This window comes from Eschrichtius robustus, chromosome 10 (genome assembly GCF_028021215.1).
Source record: "Eschrichtius robustus isolate mEscRob2 chromosome 10, mEscRob2.pri, whole genome shotgun sequence".
Taxonomy (NCBI): Eukaryota; Metazoa; Chordata; class Mammalia; order Artiodactyla; family Eschrichtiidae; genus Eschrichtius; species Eschrichtius robustus.
The window spans coordinates 3,239,950-3,256,768 of NC_090833.1; the positions used below are offsets into that span (position 1 = coordinate 3,239,950).

At 55.1% G+C, this 16,819-nt stretch overlaps 1 protein-coding gene across 3 annotated transcripts; it reads left to right on the top strand.

Annotated features, from left to right (window-relative positions):
- The first annotated feature begins 7,533 nt into the window (after positions 1 to 7,533).
- On the top strand, positions 7,534 to 14,376 carry FCN2 (ficolin 2). 3 transcript variants are annotated; one of them, XM_068552169.1, is made up of 9 exons: positions 7,534 to 7,627; positions 8,113 to 8,226; positions 9,711 to 9,764; positions 10,243 to 10,278; positions 11,056 to 11,088; positions 11,528 to 11,655; positions 12,140 to 12,269; positions 13,154 to 13,288; positions 13,855 to 14,376. In XM_068552169.1, exons 1-9 carry the CDS (start codon positions 7,534 to 7,536, stop codon positions 14,100 to 14,102), a joined length of 972 nt encoding a protein of 323 aa, XP_068408270.1. In that variant the 3' UTR covers positions 14,103 to 14,376. The 3 variants fall into 3 exon arrangements, with proteins under 3 accessions (XP_068408270.1, XP_068408272.1, XP_068408271.1); XM_068552171.1 differs by lacking the exon at positions 13,855 to 14,376 and adding an exon at positions 13,663 to 13,850; XM_068552170.1 differs by having other exon boundaries at positions 7,539 to 7,627; positions 9,711 to 9,773.
- Positions 14,377 to 16,819: the final 2,443 nt, after the last annotated feature.

Consider the following 16,819-nt stretch of genomic DNA (forward strand, 5'->3'; position numbering starts at 1 on the left):
AGTTTGACAACCTGATTTAGAGTGGAATTTGGTGCAGGAAGACGGAGTTTAAGGAGGAAAGGAAAGGATGCAGGACCCTTCTGACGGGTGGAGGTGATAAGTGTGGGGTCGATTTCACCTCTTTAAACCGCTTGTCAGAGGACGAGGGTGTATTTCTCTCCTGCCTGAGACCCCAGTGGACATGACCACGGATGGGGAACATCAGGGCTGCACATGGTGTTTGTTCCACCCTGGTTGACCTCACGTTCCCTCTGGGATGACATGAATGGGGCTCAGGCGGAAGAGAATGAAATGACCCAGTGAGAAGAGGTTTACAGGTGAGGGAGGGAGGAAGGGGCACTGCAGCTGAGCGGTCACCATGAGAAGAGTCATGGGACAAGGACACATGTGCCGTGTGTCGTGAAGAGAGCATCCCCAGGTTGGCCAGGGGACAGAAGGATAACGAAGATGACAAGGATACGGGCCTGTCCCAGATGTGATGGAGGCTCTGAACACTTTCTGGGGTGGACAGTCTGTCCTGGAGTCAAGGACGGACGTCCAGGGAAAGGTTTGGGGAGCAGGAGATGGACGTGATCAGGGCTGAGCGGTAGAGATGTGGACCTGATATTTCGGTGTGGAGGGAGGCCTGGAAGGCACAGAGGCCTGGTTGAAGGTCCTTCAGCAGTGCAGTGGGGAGGAAAGAAGGTGACTGAGGGAGGGGATGCCCGTGCCCTGCACCAACGTCCTGCTTGCGGCAGGGGTGATGTCGGTCTTACTGTGCCATCTCCTACCAGTGATCTCCTCTTTACTGTCTTGGACACCCCAGCCTCCTTGCTTTTTCTCAAATCCACCAAGATCTCTTCCTCTTGCTGTAAGACTCTCACCTGAAACATTGCATATCCGACCCATGCCTCTCAGTTCCCTGCTCAAATGCCACCTCTTCCAAGAGGCTTTGTGGAACGAAGAGCTTAAAACAACTTACCCTCCAGACTTCTAGGGTCTAATCATTGGAAGATGGCATACATTGTATTAACCCTCCTGCCAATAAAACAATAAAGCCTAGAGTATCTATGAAAATACAACTATTAGAGGGCAATGGAGAGGGACTAAAAGCAGATAGAAACTGGATGCGGGGTAAGATCGACAGTTACTCTGACCTTCTCCTGAGGGCTCTCCCGGTCCATGGGATGCAGGGATACCATCATTCAAGCAGATGAGGCTGTCTCATTGGGCTGGGGACTTGGGTAAGAGATCCAGGCTACCGGGTGAGGAGTGGGGTGGAAATCCTAAAAAAGAGGAAGCCACATCAGGAAAGCCCCTAAGTCTGCTACAAACCCTCTCCTGTCCTTGGCTGATGGCTGATCTGAACATGTGTGAGGTGAGATGCCCATGATGCACTGGGGGAACTGGCTGGGAGGCCGACACAGCTGAGTGGAGATTTCAGCACTGCCCAGTGTCAGGGTATAGTTTGAGTTCAAGTCCCATCATTTTGGATGGATTTGATAAACACCTCAGGCTTTCCCCCAGGGAGCCCAACCCTTAAGTAGAAGGACAGTATCCCAGGGCTGAAGTTTCTCCCCTGGGATTAAGGACAAAATAGAGCCACTATAACAAGTCTAGAGCCAAGACCCCCAGGCTCAAAGTGATCCCACCCACCTGCCTGCCAGCACCAAGTTCATCTCTCTTCTGAGGAAGAGCTCAGAATTCAGAGTCTCTGTAACACAGTATCCACAATGTCTGACACAGAATCAAGATTCACTAGACACACAAAAGAAGGAAAACATGACCCATAATCAAGAGGGGAAAAGTCAATAGAAACAAATGAATGGGTGCCTCAGATGTTGGAATTTACAGAAAAGGACTTCAAAATAAGTAGGATAAATATATTCAATAATATATGAGAAAAGATGGATATAATGAGTAAAGAAATGGGGGTTTCAAGAGAGATAAGAAAGCTAAAAAATGAACCAATTGTAAGTATTAGAAATAAAAATTGCAGTATATGAAATAAAAAATCCATTGGATAAAGAAGACATACAGATGGCCAATAGGCACATGAAAAGATGCTCATTATCGTTAATTATCAGAGAAATGTAAATCAAAACTACAATGAGGTATCACCTCACACCGGTCAGAATGGCCATCATTAAAAAGTCTACAAATAATAAATGCTGAAAAGGGTGTGGAGAGAAGGGAACCTTCCTACACTGTTGGTGGGGATGTAAATTGGTGCAGCCACTATGGAAAACACTATGGAGTTTCCTCAAAAAACTAAAAATAGAGTTACCATATGATCCAGCAATCCCACTCCTGGGCATATATCTACAGAAAACTCTAATTCGAAAAGATACATGCACCCCAATGTTCATAGCAGCACTATTGACAATAGCCAAGACGTGGAAGCAACCTAACTGTCCATCGACAGATGAATGGATAAAGAAGATGTGGTACATATATGCAACGGAATACTACTCAGCCATAAAAAAGAATGAAATAATGCCATTTGCAGCAACGTGGACGGACCTAGAGATTATCATACTAAGTGAAGTAAGTCAAACAGAGAAAAACAAATACCATGATATCACTTATATGTGGAAGCTAAAAAAATGATACAAATTAACTTATTTACAAAAGAGAAACAGACTCACAGACACAGGAAACAAACTTATGGTTACCAAAGGGGAAGTGGGGGGAGGGATAAATTAGGAGTTTGGGATTAGCAGATACAAACTATTATATATAAAATAGATGAACAACTAGGTCCTACTGTATAGCACAGGGAATGATATTCAATATCTTATAATAACCTATAATGGAAAAGAATAAGAAAAAGAATATTTACGCATAACTGAATCACTTTGCTGTACACCAGAAACTAACACAACATTGTAAATCAACTATACTTCAAAAAACTATAATGATTATTTGTTGCAAGCAGATCCACGTAACCAGGAATGAGGAAGGAAGTTCTTCATGCTGATGGGAAATGACCCCAGTTGAAAAAGCAGATTCTTAGGAAGAGGCAAAGGGTGACAGAAAGTCAATACGAGGATAGGTGTAAAGTACTCTTTTTTTCAGTTAAAAATGTTGTTAAAAAGACTATTGAATTTTTAAGACCAAAATAATGAAAACGCATCGTGTGGTTAAACTATAGGTAGAAGCAAATTCTACAACAACAGTAGTAAAAAGGATTGTGGAAGGGTTGGTACGTGATGGGTGAAGTGCCTTGAGGGGGGCAGTACTCATTTATAATGTATTCCCTGGGCAACCGCTCAGTGTAACACAGAGGAAGAACCCCAAAGTCAAGGCAGATATAGAATGAAATACTAAAAATGCTTGACCAGCACAAAGGAAGCAAAGCACAAGGGAAAAAAGACGGGATGTAAATGGAAGAGGACATGGGTAGACCCAACACAGGAACATCAGCAATCACACAAGTGTCAGTCACATGAGCGCGGATAAGAACAGCAGCAATCCGCGATGCACTGCTTGCGGGAAACGCACTGCAAAGGGACAGCAGGGCGGAAGCTGATGAATGAAAAACACACACTAAGCAAACAGTGACCTTGAAAAATGCACCCTCCGGAGTCTTAGTCCATTGTCCCGTGTTCTCGGCAGCAAATGCCGGAAGAGACTCCCTGGTCACACAACCAGACTGCTTCCCCAGGACCCTGGTGGCCAGATGGGGCCGTGGTCCAGAGCCAGCGGAAGGAAGGAAGGTGGAAGGGAGGTGCCTCCCCCCAGGCCCAATGTTGCCCCCGTGGGGCCCTCCATGTTCTTTCCCACCCTGCTGGCTGGGATGAAGATGACCCTCAGGACAGCAGCCGTCTTTGGAAGGTGGCAGACCATGTGCCGGAGGAATGTGGGTCTTGAAGTCACCGCTAGAAGGGGGGTGCCGGCCAGGAGCCCCCAACTCGTTGAGCTGTTAGGACCACTGTATGCGAGGTCACAGAGATTTCAGGTTTTATCTGCTTCAGTCTGATTAACCACTAACGAGACGCTCTGCATGTATTTCCTTGCACTGCACGTTGCTTTCAAATTACATCATAGTTCATATTGTATTCGTGTTATGTAATTGTTTGTCTCTTTGATTCTCTTCTGTCTCCCCTCAATAGCACACAATCCCCTCCAAGCGTGCAGGGACCGTCTGCTCTGTTTCCCCCTGTGTCACGGGGCCCAGAGTAGCACCGGGCTCCTAGCAGGTGTTCACTAAACATCCCTTTCTCTCTTGCTGGTGAGGCCAATTGAACGGGAAGCCAAATCCCTGTGCGCTGGCCCAGGGGATGCTCGTGGAGTGCCAGCGGCATCCGAGTTCTGAAATTCTGGAGCAGGAATAGCCCAAGTGCAAGGCAGCCAATGACAGGACTTTCATTTCGGATCATCCTGGATTAATCCTTCGCTTGCTGTGTGAGCAGCCTTTCAGCTCCAGCAGGGAGCCTCGCAGGGATGCTGGGAATGTCTAATTCCTGTGCGGGGGCCCTTAAAGATGAGGGTTGAGCAGGAAAAGGTGCCCTGGACCAGTGACCTGAGCACAGGTTCCTAAGCCCCTCACCGTGGGGGGCGGAGATGTGCACCGGGAGCCAGAAGGCAGGTGCTGGGGAGTCAGGATGGGGGAGGAGGAGGAGGATGGGAGGGGGTGGGGGGCAGGACATGAGCGTCCCATGGACCTCTGGGGAACAGAGTTCTAATCCTGGCTCACCACTAGCAGGCTGTGTGGCCCCCAGACAGCATCCTTCCTTCTCTGCGTCTCAGTATTCCATCTCTAACAAGAGGTGCCCTCGAAGGCACCGCAGCTGAGCAGTGCCCGATCTTCGCCGTGTGGGTCTTTCTCTCCTCTATGGTGCTAACTTTTGTTTCCTTTCTGGCACAGAGAAGATTTCTCAGTGTGCTTCTGTCTTTTTCAATTAATTCAAATGCAATTTGTTCAATTTATTAAAATTATAAATTCAAAAGTCCAGTGATTCCTTAAGCTTTTAAGTTGGACTTATAAACCTTATTCTATATATAACAGGCCCATTTGAATTACTTCCTTTAAGGGGCCTATGAGTAATTCTTGTTCCACTCACTAAGTTAACAGCTTTCAACGTTTTAATTGCATTTTCAAAATGAATATATTCACATTTGTGCTTTCACGTTTCAGCTGTCTGCCTTTAACAAAACCTTCTGAGTAGGGGCTTCCCTGGTGGCGCAGTGGTTGAGAGTCTGCCTGCTAATGCAGGGGACACGGGTTCGAGTCCTGGTCTGGGAGGATCCCACATGCCGTGGAGCAACTGGGCCCGTGAGCCACAACTACTGAGCCTGTGCGTCTGGAGCCTGTGGTCCACAACAAGAGAGGCCGCGATAGTGAGAGGCCCGCGCACCGCGATGAAGAGTGGCCCCTGCTCGCCGCAACTAGAGGAAGCCCTCGCACAGAAACGAAGACCCAACACAGCCAAAAATAAATAAATAAATAAATTTGAAAAAAAAAAGAATGAGTTACTACTGACAGTCTCCAACTTACTACCATTTGACTTAGGATTTAAAAAAAAAAAAAAAAAACCTTCTGAGTAGAAGCTAATTTTTAGAAATCTGCTAATGTAAACATACGAATGTGATGAATTTAGGGGTCTCAACGATCAACTATAAACACAGCAAGATTTCCACATAAAATCACTAACTCGTTCCATTATTCAAGGTTGCATTTTCAGCTGGATTATCAGGCTGTTACTGTAACAGGCCAGATTCTCTTAAATAAAGCCAACACTCCAAATGCCAAATGGACGTCAGTTTCTTGACGCTACAGTATGAACACTGTGAACGTCAGCCTCTTGCCCCGTCTACACTCGGTGAGAAGCGCAGCCCCGGCTAGGAGGGCAGCCCTCACCCACATGGCACAGGTGCTAAGGGGCTTTGTTCCTGTCCCAGCTCGGGGGGGTCTCTCTCTCGCATTCTGTCTGCACATCCGCAGGGAGCCTACCTCTGCCGGCCGAGTCTGCCCCGCGATGGATGGGGTCTGGCATCTCCTGCTCTTGTGAAGTTTACATCCCAGCAGCAGAACACACCCCCATCAACCCGCCGCACGACACGACACTTTGGTGTATTGATTATTTTGAGCTGTGGGTGCTTGAAAACCAGCAAATACAGGGGGAGCTTTCTGTGCACTCCCTCTTTCTGCCTAAAGACAGAGCCTCCACAAGAAACTCAGCTGCCAGCCCCTCCCGGGGGGTTTCATCAACCGAGAAGATTGATCCTTGATTCATTACAGGAGAGGAGACCAGAGGAGGACACCACACTCAAACTGTCACAAACTAGCCTACCTCCGCCTGCCTTGCAAGGCCCAGGCCCCTTCCCTAAAACCATTTCCTCTTGTCTAAGACACCTGCCCCCCTCCCCTTCCCCTACTGAGATGGTACTGTGCCCTGAATTCTAAGCCACCTTGGGGAATTACTCATTCCCCGGGGTGTCTCCCATATGGACAGAGTACCTTTGCTAAGAACATTGTCTGTGCTTTTCTCTTGTTACTCTGTCTTGCATTACAGGGGTCTCGGCTGAGAGCACAGAGGGTGGGGAGAACGTTACTTTTCCTCCCCTGCAGAGTGGAGGTCTTTGAGCAGCGGTCAGAGACTCAGGCCACACCCCCCATGGACATTGACATTGTCTCCGATGGACCCTCGATACTCATGTGAGTTTGTCTGACTTGGGGTCGTGATCCCAGCACCCCACCTGGACAGGGGCTGTTGGGATGGGGTTGGGGGCACAGACTTGCCACCTCCGTCTCTGACGGGAGTCCTGGTGACAGCTAGCCTCAGCGTGTGGCGCTTCCCTGGGAGGTGTGGGAAAATCATCCAGCCTGCTCCCTCCTGGGGCGGGTGCCGAATGCCCCCCCACCCCGCCCCAGCAATTTCATGCCCTCCCCCACCCCAGCCCACGCCTGGCCCCGCTTCCACGCCCCCCAGGCTGGAACTGCTGCAGTCGGGTGCTCGTCCCGCCTCTGTCAAGGCCCCAGGGCCACGCTTTGCGAAGCTCCTGGCCTGGCCGCCCCTGCTTCTCTCCCGCTGCATGTCCACTGCAGTCGGAAGCCCACGGCACACCAGCCCGGGGAAATCTCCACCGCACACATCCTGCTCTCCTCGCCCCTCCCCTCTAACCACCCTAGACCCCAGGAGAACTTTCTAAAGTTCTGTAGACTTGAAGCTCATAAAATGCAAATGAATTCCTCAAACCCTGCCCCCTGAGAAGCCCTCAGGTGTGGCCTGGGCAGAGTTGGGTGATTTGGGGGTGGGGGGACTGGCCCTTCCTTGTGCAGGGCCTAGGGGGCCTGGTGGCTGGAGGGAAGTGTCCCTGCCGAGGGGAAGCGGGGCCGGTCCACAGGGAGCACGGAAGTCAGATGCTCAGTAAGGAAGATCTGGGCCCTGGAAGAGAACCAGCTGAGGCTGCTTCCACCTCCAGCTGGCGCCACAAGCCGGGGGAGGAGCTGGCTGTCCCCACCGGGAGGAGAAACAGGGCCAGAGGTGACAGTGCGTGGCCACAGCCCTATAAGAGCACGGGGCTCCTCGGGCGGCAAGGAGCAGAGCGATGGAGCAGCCTGCAGTGGCCATGGCCATCAGGCCCGCAGTGCTGGCCATCGCCTTCCTGGGCACCGTAGCCTCCGCCCCCGACACCTGTCCAGGTGAGTCAGACACCAGGTGAGTAGGACGTGACAGCGGTCGGGTATGAAAGCCGCAGGCCCCGTGCACTAACAGCCAACTGTGCTGGGCCCCGAGCTAAGCCCTTCTGGACAATTTCCTTATTCCTCATGATAGCAAGTTGCAGTCATCACTTCTCAAAAGCAGACACTGCACACTTTTGAACGCCTCACTGCCGGGCTGACCCTCCAGCACTGAGGCTGGGGGGAGGGTAGCTCAGGCAGGGGGCACTACAAGGCCAGGGCTCTTCCCTGCATCACCTCCACGCCTGAACAGTGCCCACCAGAGGCGGGAAACTCACTGCCAGGCTGACCCTTCATCTGAGACGGGCGACTCTGGCCACAGCCAAGAGCCCAGGCCGAGGTCGCCGCGTGGCAGATCCCCGTGGCTCGGGTGGCCTGTCACCGGCTCTGCAGGGCTCTCAGGCCCAGGACGAGCGCCCTGACTGGCGCTCTGTGTCTCTCTGCAGAGGTGAAGCTGGTGGGTCTGGAGGGCTCCGACAAGCTCTCCATCCTCCGAGGCTGCCCGGGGCTGCCCGGACCCGCAGGGCCCAAGGGAGAGGCAGGCGCCAGTGGACAGAAGGGTACGTGCTCTGGCTCGGGGGTGGGGGGGTCACTGAGCACCGGCTCTTCTCAAATTAGACCCTGGGTGGGCAGTGCCCCCTGTGGGTCTCAGGTCGCAGGCTTGGGTCACGACCCTGCTCAGAGCTGGCGTCAGGAGCGACCCCTGTGGCCCACCAGGATCTGTCATTCCCTGAGGAGGGGGCTGGTCTCAGCTAGTCTGTGAGCTCACATTTGGGTATATTTTCATAGAGCACCCGCTTCCTGGTCCTCGATCCAGCACTGGCTTTACGTGGCCGTGGGCAAGAGTTCCAAGCCTTACGTACCTCGGCATTCTCACCTGAAAACTGAGGCCCCAGCCTTTGCTGTCTGTACCGCAGATGAGAAAACTGGGGCGCAGAGCAGTCAGCCATCACCAGGGAGGGTGGAGCTGGACCCCAACTCAGTATGAAGGCCCCCGCGCGCTCCACACCTCTCCCGTCGACGTGGTGGCCCCCTTGTGGGGTTTTGGGCCCCGAGCCTGGTATGAAGGGCAGGTGTGCACCCAGCTCAAGGGATGAGTGCCCCGGGCCTGGGTGTGAGTGGACGCTCCAGGGCTCCGGAGACAGGGCGAGCTCGGAGGTCCCCAGCCTCTCACGTCCTAGGAGGTATCCAGCTCAGGGGTCGTGGGCACCCAGGGCAGGACCTGGGGATGGAGGGCGGCGTGTGCTCACCACTATGGGCTCCAGGCTGGGGATCCTGCCGGGGGGACACTGGGAGGAGGAGCAAGTCTGGGGCGCTGCCCACCAGTGGGTGTGGTTACTCCACCCCAAGCTGAGCCGGTGCCCCCTCTGCCCCACACCTCCACACCCACACTCCCCGGGGAGGGCAGCCTGCCGGCAGATGGTCCTGCTGCCTCGGCTGAGCCTGGGGCCGCCTCTCCTGACCCTCCCCTCAGTGCTCAGGAGGAGGGGCAGGGGCCCTGGCTGGTCCTAGCCCCCTGCTAACATCAATAATGCAGACCTGGGAGGCCTCGTGGCTCCTGACCCCTCCTCTATGGAGGTGGAAAGAGAATCACCACAGAGGGATGCATAATTACACCTGACCGCCTCTGCATCCAGGGCTGAGCACAGGGCAGGGCCCCTCCTCCCTCCCAGAACCAATGGGCCGGAGGCTCCTGTGTGACAGGGTCTCTGAGGACGTGCTCTTGGTCCCAGGCCCCCAAGTAGACGGTGGGGCTCTGTGACGGTGGCCTGGCCCTGGGCTGCTACACTGAGGTGGTCGGGAGCCAGAACGCTGGTGGTTCCCTGGGGCCCGAGCTTGGCGTGCCGGCCGGTCGGCACCGGGTGGCTGTGTGTGCTTTGTCCCCGCTGTCTGCTGTCACCCTCGGGCTGAGTCCCAGGGCAGTGATCCTGAGGATACCGCAGCTGGGATGGGAGGGTCAGGACTGTTTTCCTTAGGGCAGAGAGGCTCAAGTGGAATTCTTCAGGTTGCCTTTTCCTCAAAGATGTATCATTGGAATTTACAGGGGAACGAGGTTCTCCCGGAGTCCCTGGGAAGGCAGGGCCGGCCGGGCCCAAAGGTACCAAAGGTGATGAAGAGCTAGGACCCCTGAGCAGGACCCCGGGGCCAGTCTACAGAGACAGGAGAGATGGAGACAGACAGAGAGAGAGGGGGAGGAGGCGGAGAGAGAGATGGGAGAGAGACAGAGAGAGGGAGGGAGGCCAAGTGACAGAGAGGGACCTGTCCTGCTTCCTGTCTCCAAAGAGCTTCGAGACAGCGTGTGAACTGGGTCCCGGGTCCGGGGCCCCAGGCCCAGAACAGCCTCTCATAACCCAGGGAAGAATCCAGGCCTCTGAGTCCGGCCCCCGCACTCCCCTGGCTGAGACCCAGGCATTGGAAAGCTGTGTGGGCCGCGGAGCACGCGTGTGTGGTGCCCAGAGCCCCAGCCTTGTCCCCCACGCCCCAGCTCCCGAAGAACTGAGCCCTTGGGTGGTTTCCCGAGCGGAGGGTCGATGTCCACTGACCAGACGTCCTGTGCATCTCCTGTCTCTCCCCAGGAGACCGAGGGGAAAAGGGCGCGGGCGGAGAGAAAGGTGAGCCCCTCCGCCTCCCTGGGCTCATTGGGCAGGCTTTGCAATGGGCTGGGGGGTCCCAGGGGCCTCGGTCACTCCCAGCACCATCTGGGAGAGGATCTCAGACCACACCCCGGGCCCTGTCCGTCCAACCGATGGGTGCGGGACGAGGGGCCTCTGAGCCCGGCTTGCTTTGTCAGCAGCCGGTGAGCGCACAAAACTCAGAGGCTCCAGAGTTGGACCCCGGTGACTGGCAATACTGCCTTACTACATAATTGTGGACATTTTGCTTATAATTTTCTGATTTATGCTCATTTTTAAAAAAATTTGTAAAAGCAAGAAAAGGCAAAACTCCAAGACACAGTCACATGCTTCGGCTACAAATACAAAGTACAAGGTTGGGGCCCAGACTCACATCCCAAATGCTCCCCAATACTTTCCACAACCAGAGGCTCTGATGGAGACACGGGCTGTGGAAAGCGATAGGCCTGGGGGCGCTGAGCCTCCACCGCCGTGAGCCGTGAAGCCCAGGCGAGGTGGCCGGCACGGCGGTCCAGCCAGCGCCCCGCGTGACAGTGCTGGCCGCCAGCCCCCGGGCAGGCCGGATGCAGTGGGGGCCAAGCAAGCCCAGTGCTGCTGAGTCTAGGAACTGGTCCTCAGGGCTGGAGGCTGATAGTCCTGCAAAGAGCTGGATAATGGTTTCCATTCTCCCCGCTGTGTTCACGGAGCAACGGGGCTGAGGGGCACGGGGCGCTGTTTCCAGACGTGTGACGTGCATGTCCTCTCTCCCCACAACAGGAGAGCCAGGGCAGCTTCATTCCTGTGCCACAGGTGACCACGCACACGCTGACCCCCCGACCTCCGCCTGGACCTGCTCCTGCTGGGGGCGGGGGAGTGGGGGGTCGACCAGAAGGCCAGCTGCACAGACTCAGGTTCCAACTTCCAAGGACAAAACCTTCTCTGCGCATATCCTACTCCCCAATTACCCGAGTGATAGGCAGCCATTGCCTGGATGACTCGAGTATATTCCTGGAGGAGGGCAGGTGCCCAGGAGACTAGGCGGGGGCAGCCCTGGGAGGTGGGGATGGCCAGGTAGACGGGGCCTGACCATCACAGCTGAGTGGCCTTGGGGGCTGCATCTCTGTCCCAGGACTCAGAGCCCCCCTCCCCCAGGCAGGTGTCCCTGCCTCTCCCTCCTCCCCCCTCCTCCTCCCCCCTGCCCTGCCCAGAGCTCCTGTCCTGGCGTCCATTCCCCGGCTTCCCCTCCCAGGACCTCGGACCTGTAAGGAGCTGCTCACCAGGGGGCACTTTCTGAGTGGCTGGCACACCATCTACCTGCCCGACTGCCGGCCCCTGACCGTGCTGTGTGACATGGACGTGGACGGCGGGGGGTGGACCGTGAGTGGGGGGGGACCCAGTGATGGCCGTGGGGTTCCTGGGCAGGGGCGGGCGTGCCTGGGAGGTTCACCTGGTGGCAGATCACTCTTTAGTGGCCTTTGTGAGACTGTCCACTCCCTCCAGGCTCAGGCTGACCCCGTCCTTTCACTGAGGTCGGGAGGATCAGAAATGTCGTGGGCGGGGGGTGTGGACCCATATGGGAAGGAGTCCCGTGGCTCAGGGCGGGGGGCTCAGGCCCGGAGGTGCCCACTCCTCTCCAGCCGTGTGGCTTTGACCTCGTCGCCTGCCCTCTCTGAGCCTCCATTTCCTCCTTGGTCCCATGTGGGTGTCCCTGACTGCCCCTGGGCTCTTTGATGAGACCCACGTTCTGGTCCTCGGCCTGTGATGCGTGTGAACTACCGCTGCTGCTCCCCGTGTGGCCGGGGTGCCCTGTGGGGGGACGGCAGTGGGGCCCCGTCTCCTCAGCCCTCCCCATCGTGTGCAGGTTTTCCAGCGAAGGAGTGACGGCTCCGTGGACTTCTACCGGGACTGGACCGCGTACAAGCAGGGCTTCGGCAGTCAGCTGGGAGAGTTCTGGCTGGGGAATGACAACATCCACGCCCTGACCGCCCAGGGTAGGCCCACGGCCGGGGCCTCTGTGGTGGGGTGCCTGAAATCCACATGCCCCTGACCTTAGCCCTGGGCCACGTGAACCAGAAGACCCCACTCCTCCTCGCCCCAGGGGTGGTCACGTCTGACAGCAGGAAGGGTTATTACTCTGAGAACCTAGGACATGTATTCTCTTACACTCTCTGAGTGTTCAAATCGGAGGAGGTGGATTATTGGAGTGAAGACGACTTCTGGTCTCAGGACCGATCGTTTCTAGAACCCGAGAGTCGGAAGTGAGGAGGAAGCCATCTGGATTGGGGTGGCCCTTCTCCCACTTCCAACTGTTGGTCCGTCCTTGAAACTGGGATCTTAGGCACTCAGAGCCCCCTTCCTTGCCTCTCCTGCTCAGTGCACGTGGCGGTCCCCACGCAGGCCCCCTCACCCCACTTCTCCGTTTCACAGAATCAGCTTCACAGCTGGTCCTGAGGTCAACGGCAAACCTGTAAATCCTTTCTTAATTCTTCCACTCCCTCATGGCAACCTTGACGGTGTCCACTCATATGCCTGAAATTCTTGCAGAAGAAACTACACATACAAAGGTTTCCTGCCGTGGCATTCACAGCTCTTTGCAGGAGAATTTAGGGTTTCAAACTAGAGCGAGGCTTCATTCCATCCGAGGAACACCGACCGTGGAATTTCAGGCGTGGCTGATGGAACAGCAGGGGAGCTACTTGAAAACAGGGAGCCATCCCTGAGGTCCTCCCACCACACCAGCCCAGCCTCTCACACCTTCCCGGTGAATTGTCCCCGATGCCAAGTTCAGACGTCCCCTAAAACCCAAATTCCCACCCCCCCGTGCCTGGAGGCAGAGGGTCCCTTCTGCTGGGACCTGAGCTCCCACCTCCAACAGGAAGCAGCGAGCTCCGGGTAGACCTCATGGACTTTGAAGGCAACCACCAATTTGCCAAGTACCAGTCATTCAAGATGGCGGGTGAGGCAGAGGAGTACAAGCTGGTCCTGGGAGCCTTTGTCGAGGGCAGCGCAGGTGAGAGTCCGCGTGGGGCACAGCAGTGGCCTGGGCTTCAGCGCGGGGTTTGGGGAAGCAGAGAGGACCTGCTGAGCGTCCTGGCTCTGCCTGCTCTGTGTGATGTTCCTGGGGACTTAACCTCACCAGTTTCTTATCCACACAGTGAGGTAATACTACGCACACCTAAGTGTACCCACAAGGCTGATGTGACCCATGACAAAGTCCAACAAGCTATGGCATTATTATTAACTACCATTACTGATGAAAAACGGGGAAGGATGATAATTTAGCCCATTTCCCTGAAGGCTCCATTCCCACTCTTGTTACTGGAATTCTCCCCTGGGGATGAAAGAGTTCTCCCCCTAAGTGAGAGGATGCCTGTTGGCTGGCAGGAGCAGACCAGATGAGGGGATACCAAGGCCACTGCATCAGCAGAGGGATGCTTCCTGGGGTCATGTGAGTGGCAACCCTTGGAGTTGCACAGTGTGCAACCTGCACACCCGGACACAGCAGCTTTGACCTGGACCAGCGTCGGGGACCTCCTAGCCCTGTGTGCCAATTAGGCGACCTTTCCTTCTGAGCAGGTGATTCCCTGACGTCCCACAACAACCACGCCTTCTCCACCAAAGACCAAGACAACGACAAAAATACTGCAAATTGTGCGGTGCAGTACCAGGGGGCCTGGTGGTACAACAATTGTCATGTGTCAAACCTGAACGGTCGCTACCTTGGGGGGCCCCACGAGAGCTTTGCAAACGGCATCAACTGGAGGTCAGGGAAGGGGTACAACTACAGCTACAAGGTGTCGGAGATGAAGGTGCGGGCCACCTAGGGCGGGGCCGGCCGGCCAGAGCGTCTGGGAGCAGCTCCCTCTGCACACAGCCCGGCGGGGCAGCTGGTCCAGAGCCCTCCCCAGGAAGGTGCTGCGGACCTCCGCGTCACTATCCTCATGGGAGCAGAAGAGCCGCATCCTGTGCCCTGGGCAGGAGGCTCTCGCTCTGTGCCTCCACTGACTTCCAACCCTTCTGTCCCACTCACGAGGATAAGAGAAAATGCTACTCCAAATCTTGCCAGACACACATATTCGCAATAAAGACGCTTGCTTACCCGACAGCAGACATGGGACTCCTTCGTCACTGCCATGCTCTGACCTGTGCCCCTGTCTGTCCATCTGTCCCCGTGACCTGGCTCTGCAGGTGCCCTTTGGGCTGAAGGTGTTTCCGATGGTCTGAGGCCAGAGTCACAGAGCACGGCCCGCACGTGGGGCTGCGTGCCAGTCAAGTGTCACTCTCCCTGCCGGGCCGGGCAGCTGTCTGCCTCCAGGCAGTTTTCAAGCTCAGGCTGAGTAGAGGGCCAGAGGCTGAGCCGTGTGACCACACATCTTAAAGTCTTTACTCTTAGCCCTTCAAGAGAGTGTCCTCTGACCCCGGGCTCAGCGGTGAAGTGCAGTCCCAGCCTCCTGGCCCCAGCTGTCCCCGCTAATCCACACCGCCCAGGCTCCTGGGTCCCCATTACCCATAAAGGGTGATGGTGGCCTGGGAATCCCTCACCACCAATAAAGAAGGAAATGGAACAGGAGCCGCTGTGGCTGATTGGAGCGCTCCAGGAGAGGAGAGAGTGATTTCAGTGCAAAGCGCCCCACAGCTGAGCCAGCACAGACCTGCAGGCGGGGAGACTCCAACTTTCCAGGCAGCCATCTCTGAGAGATATGCCAGTGCCCTCAGCACCTGTACTTGTGTCTGCTGAAGAGGGTCCCACTCTCTCCTCCTGCTGCCTCCACCGCCATACACCAAGAAGCCCCCCATCCTCAGGTGGCCAGCCTGTCCTGGCGCTGGCCGGTCCCTAACCCTTGCCTGACTATCTGGGTCCTCATAAGCCCGCTTGTGTCTCTTCTGGCAGCATCATCTACTCGGAGAGAATCTAGAAAGGTGCAAGGTGGTTACTACCATCCTTGCTCCCCAAGGGTCCCTTAGATGGGTCCTAGCTGGTCTAAGAACCATGCAAAGCCACATAGAACGTGGCATGTCTGGGGTCTTTCTGGGAGAGGGCCCATGGTTGTCTCGCCTTGCCTGGAGGTGCTGTGTCCTGAGGACCAGGAGCCACTGCTCCTGGAATCCATCCCCACCCTTGCTCCTTCCTCATGCTGGCCCAGAGGCCTGAGACGAGCCAGTGCAGGACAGAGAGGGACGGGCCTGGGGAGTGGGCTCAGGAGAGAGGGCGTGGCCCTTCCTTCCCCTGAGCCCGAGGATGGGGCCACACCCTCTCACCCAGGGGCCCCGATTGGTCCCCAGGACAGAAACTGTCAAACTGTAAAATACAATGGTTAATATTAGATCCAGGATTCTGCTGCTATAAAATTATACCCAATCATCTCTTTCTTTTCTTGAAGACCTGGTTCCTTGACGTCTTGGCAGGATGACAGTTCCTGGAAGGGTGCAGTCTCTTTGCCAGGGAACACATAATGCAACTCTTCATACGTCAGCCCTAGGCTTTGCTGCCCAATCTTTGAGAGCAGCAAAGACCTCACCTACACGCCCCAGGAGCCACGGTCAGGATCGTGATCTGGTGTTGGGAACTCTCCTAGGCACCCTGCACCTTGACTTGCCCCTACTAACTCCGTTTCACAGGGACTAAGCCTTCAGCAGTGGAGAAGTGCCCACTGGCTCAGCTGGAAAAGGCAGGACAGGCCATTTGATCTTGTATCTCAGCCTTTCAGTCCTAGAACCAAGATTTTACCGGAAAGGACCCTCCCTTCCAGAAGTCCTAACTTTGAAGTTATAACTCATGTTGTGAAATTAAATCTTGAGAAATTCCTCTTGAGAAAAAACTTAATTTTTTAAGTGCCCTGTCATTGTTGCGGAAGGCAAAAATATAACTATTAAATACAGAAACAGGCTTTGCTTGGCAAACCAGAATTTTTTTTAAAGTGTTATGTTTAAAATCTGCTTAATTGAGAGATGGGCTAAGAGTTAAAAAAGACAATTTTTAGAAACATTTAATTCGACCGTTGCTGTAATTTATTTACAAATACTCTTTTGCTTTTGGGACTTGATAAGACTTTTTTTTTAAGTACTTATGAAAATGAGGTCAAAGGGTTTCGGGAGAGCAAGGGGGCTTAGGGAACTGACCTCACGTAATAACTCACTTGCATTTTATGTGCATCCGTCTTGTATGCAGTGCGTGCTTGTACATGTGGGACCATGGGAAGGTGTAATCAGCTCGTGGGCACCTAAGGAACGAGGCTGCGTAGGCCACCGTAGGACCAGCTGGCTCTGGGTGGCCCTGGGGAGAGAAGCTTCTGGTCCTGCTTCCTCTGGCTCCCTGTGAGAGCTGGCTCCTGCAGGCCACCAGAGCTGTCTCAGGGCCACAGGCTGCCCCCTGGAAGCAGGGGTTTGGGGCAAGATTGGAGCCTGGACCCAGGCCAGGCGTGTCCCCTGGGCTGGGCTCTCCCCATCCCTCTACTGGCCCTGCCCTGCCCTCCTGCTCCTCCAAGGCCTTGGTGTCTGTGCTGGCAGAAAGGGAGGCATAGGACTGGGGAGTCCTGAGCAA